Source organism: Lissotriton vulgaris, chromosome 1_1, assembly GCF_964263255.1.
Source record: "Lissotriton vulgaris chromosome 1_1, aLisVul1.2, whole genome shotgun sequence".
NCBI lineage: Eukaryota > Metazoa > Chordata > Amphibia > Caudata > Salamandridae > Lissotriton > Lissotriton vulgaris.
Window position 1 is genome coordinate 124,581,984 of NC_141685.1, and position 3,763 is coordinate 124,585,746.

The 3,763-nt window shown below is 39.0% G+C and overlaps 1 protein-coding gene across 1 annotated transcript; it reads right to left on the reverse strand.

Moving 5' to 3' along the window:
- Positions 1–513: 513 nt before the first annotated feature.
- Positions 514–2,439, reverse strand: LOC147737740 (uncharacterized). The gene has a single exon (XM_086935229.1). It carries the CDS (start codon positions 2,437–2,439, stop codon positions 961–963), a length of 1,479 nt encoding a protein of 492 aa, XP_086791355.1. The 3' UTR covers positions 514–960.
- Between the last annotated feature and the right edge of the window lie 1,324 nt (positions 2,440–3,763).

Below are 3,763 nucleotides of genomic sequence, written 5' to 3' on the forward strand. Positions count from 1 at the left end.
AAAATATATATTTCAGTCTTATGTAAACAAACAAGGGTGAGTAGGAGCCTTTTGGGTCTAATACATTTTAGACAGAAATAATGTGAATTTTGTGGCAATTAGTTGATTTTGCCAGCACTAACATTTCTCTGAGTCGAGGAGTGACCTTGAGAGTTTTGTAACTTTCAGGTACTGTAACTGCTGATTTTTGGCAATTTGTTGACTATTTTCAATCCCGCAAAATTCTTTTGAGGTTGCAAGTAAACCTATTGCAACTTCAATTTTTTCTCTTACATGTAAAGTCAGGTTGCATTAGAAGCTTTTCAGCAACTCAGGATGATGGTTCCTATTCACCTGGTGTGGATGCATTTCTCATGTTTAGTGAGACTGACTTTCTTTTCTGACTAAATCCTTTCTTGCATTCAGAGCACGTATAAGGCTTTAATCCAGTGTGGGTCTTTCATGTCGAATTAGATTATATTTGTCAACAAACCTTTTCTGACATTCAGAACACCCTAAGGCTTTTTCCCCCTGTGTGAGTACACTCATGTCAAATGAAAAGCAGTTCGTAACCAAAGATTTGCTTGCATTACAAGCACTCATAAGGTTTTTCCCCAGAGTGGGATCTCTCATGACATGTAACACTGTCTTTCAGATAAAAGCGTTTCTAGCATAAGGATTTTCTCCAGTGTGGAGTTTCTCATGGTGAGATTGTGTTTTTCTCTGAAGGTATTTCTGGCATTCAGAGCACTCATATGTTTTTTTCCCAGTGTGGAGTCTCTCATGGTTAGTGAGGCTGTGCCTATCAAAGAGGCATTTCTGGCATTCAGAGCACTGGTGACGCTTTTTTCCTGTGTGTGTTTGCTCATATAGTGTGAGACTGCATTAAAAATGTAATCTTTTCTGGCAATCAGAGCACGGAAATTTATTTTGGACTGTGTGTGTTTGATTATGGTGCTTGTAACAGCTTCTACCTCGTTTCTAGCAGTTAGAGCTCTGATAAGTTTTTCCCCCACTATGGATTCTTACATGTTCAGTGAGATTAGATTTATGTCTGAAACTTTTTGGGCATTCAGAGCACCGATAACGGTTTTGTCCAGTGTGGGTTCTTGTATGGCTAGTAAGTCCTCTTTTTTCACTGAAACATTTTTGGCATTCGGAGCACAGATAAGGTTTTTCCAAAGAATGGGTTACTGCATGTCGAGTAAGTCTCCATTTGTTACGAAACCTTTTTTGGCATTCAGAGCACTGAAAAGGTTTTTCCCCGGTGTGGGTTCTTGTATGTTCAGTGAGTCTTCTTTTTTCACGGAAACATTTCTGGCATTCGGAGCATGGATAAGGTTTTTCCAAAGAGTGGGTTAGTGCATGTCGAGTAAGACTCGGTTTGTTACGAAACCTTTGCTGGCATTTAGAGCACTGATAAGGTTTTTCCCCAGTGTGGGTTCTTGTATGATCAGTGAGACTGCTTTTTTCACTAAAACATTTCTGGCATTCAGAGCACTGATAAGGTTTTTCCCCCGTGTGTATTCTTATGTGCCGAGTGAGACTGCTTTTTACAGTAAAACATATCTGGCATTCAGAGCACTGATTAGGTTTTTCCAAAGAGTGGGTTATTGCATGCCGAGAAAGACTCGGTTTGTTAGAAAACCTTTGCTGGCATTTAGAACACTGATAAGGTTTTTCCCCAGTGTGGGTTCTTGTATGTTCAGTGAGTTTGCTGTTGTAACTGAAACATTTCTGGCATTCAGAGCACTGATAAGGTTTCTCTCCAGTGTGGGTTATTGTATGCCGAGTGAGAGTGTTTTTGTCAATGAAACATTTCTGGCATTCCGTGCACTGATAAGGTTTTTCCCCAGTGTGGGTTCTTGTATGCCGAGTGAGAGTGCTTTGGCCACTGAAACATTTCGGGCATTCAGAGCACTGATAAGGTTTTTCCCCAGAGTGGGTTCTTGCATGTCGAGAAAGACTCAATTTGCTACAAAATCTTTGCTGGCATTCAGAACACTGATAAGGTTTTTCCTCTGTGTGGATTCTCACATGCTCAGTTAGATATGATTTATCGCGGAAACATTTTTGGCATTCAGAACACTGATAAGGTTTTTCCCCAGAGTGGGTTCTTGCATGTCGAGAAAGATTCATTTTGCTACAGAATCTTTGCTGGCATTCAGAACACTGAAAAGGTTTTTCCCCAGTGTGGATTCTCACATGTTCAATTAGATGCGATTTATTGCGGAAACATTTTTGGCATTCAGAACACTGATAGCGTTTATCCCCAGTGAGCAATTTCACATGTTCAGTGACATGAGATTTATGGCTAAATCTTTCTTCCCCAGCTTGTGTTATTTTGTGTTGAGTGAGGCTGGGTTGAACACTGAATTTGTTCTCATAGTCTGTGTTTTTACAAGATTTATTTCTAGTGCTAATGTTACCAAGTTTGTTTTTCTTTTGCTCATATGCCATGCTTGGAGTGAACCAGATCCTTCCTGGAGTCCGGCTTTTTTAGAAAATGGTCAGCATTAATCTCTGAAACAAATCATGGGCAATCTCCGTAACGCTTGAATTGAGCAAAATTTGTCTGGAAGTTGCCCTATAAGCACCTGTTGACAGGTTTCTTGCAGATAATGGTCTTCAGGTTATGACCTCTTCGGAAGCAACTTATTTTGTGACTGATGTTTTTCTCACATTCCTTTGTATAGGTTCTTAGCAAAGCAGTGATAAAGGTGTTAGTTGGATATTTAATGATTAAATGTTAAGTTCCATTTTGCACTGACGTAATGACAGTAACCGAGGACGTTAGAACGTGCACAGTACTATTGTGGATCACCAGTCGCAGAACATCAGTTCCTTTTAACCTTCTTATACATTGAGCAAAGTTTGTAGTTCTGATGACAGGGATTCACATTAGATATAGCTCCCCAGTGTTCACTTAATCAGTTTTTATATTTAACAGTTCTACATATACTCCTGCACAACAGATAATGCTAAGCCAATTTACATAGAATCCATCACAGAACAGTACACAATAAAAAGGAAACATTTATTTGAGATGGTCATGGACACAATGAAATGGTGTATCTTTAAGGGAATTGCAAAAGAGAGGCGAGTGGTTTGAGGTGTTATATCCAGAGGCAGATAGTCTCGAGTTTTCACTGGTTAAAAACGGTTGTTGAGCAAGAGTGATTTTTAATCTCAGTGCTTTTCTCTGTCGGATGTGTCGGCTTCAAAGTCTTCTTTCGGCGTCTTTTCTATGATGGTATGTAGAAGAAACCTTTTGCAATAACTTTCTGTTATGCACCGTGTGCTTCCTCTCTGGAATTAGATGAGGCTTTAGATTAACATTTATTCTGTCATGCTGAGGCAATTCGTCTTTCTGATAATTTTTCAGATGAGCATGCTGAAGTGGTCTTTCAACATTATTTCTGATGCTGTGTGCACAAATATGGCTTTGCTCTGGGTTAATGAAATGCAAAATTAGAGACTTCACTTACAGGTATAGCACTTTTCTCAGCTCCCAGGTCAGCGCAACACCTAGATTTTAGAAATTCTTCAAACTTAAAATGCTGGATGTCCTTCTGTTTTTCAAAATAATCCTCCTTATGGCACTGACATTCGGTTGCCTAGCGCTAAACCTTGCGTTCTTTGCACATAATTTCAATCTGTAGATTTAAAATTAAACAGTTAATAGAAGTAAATTTCCAAAAATATAAGTTACAAGTCAAATGAATGCAGAATTGGAGAATTTTGATAAATTTTAGCTCTTTTTCTGACACAGCAGAGCGAAGAA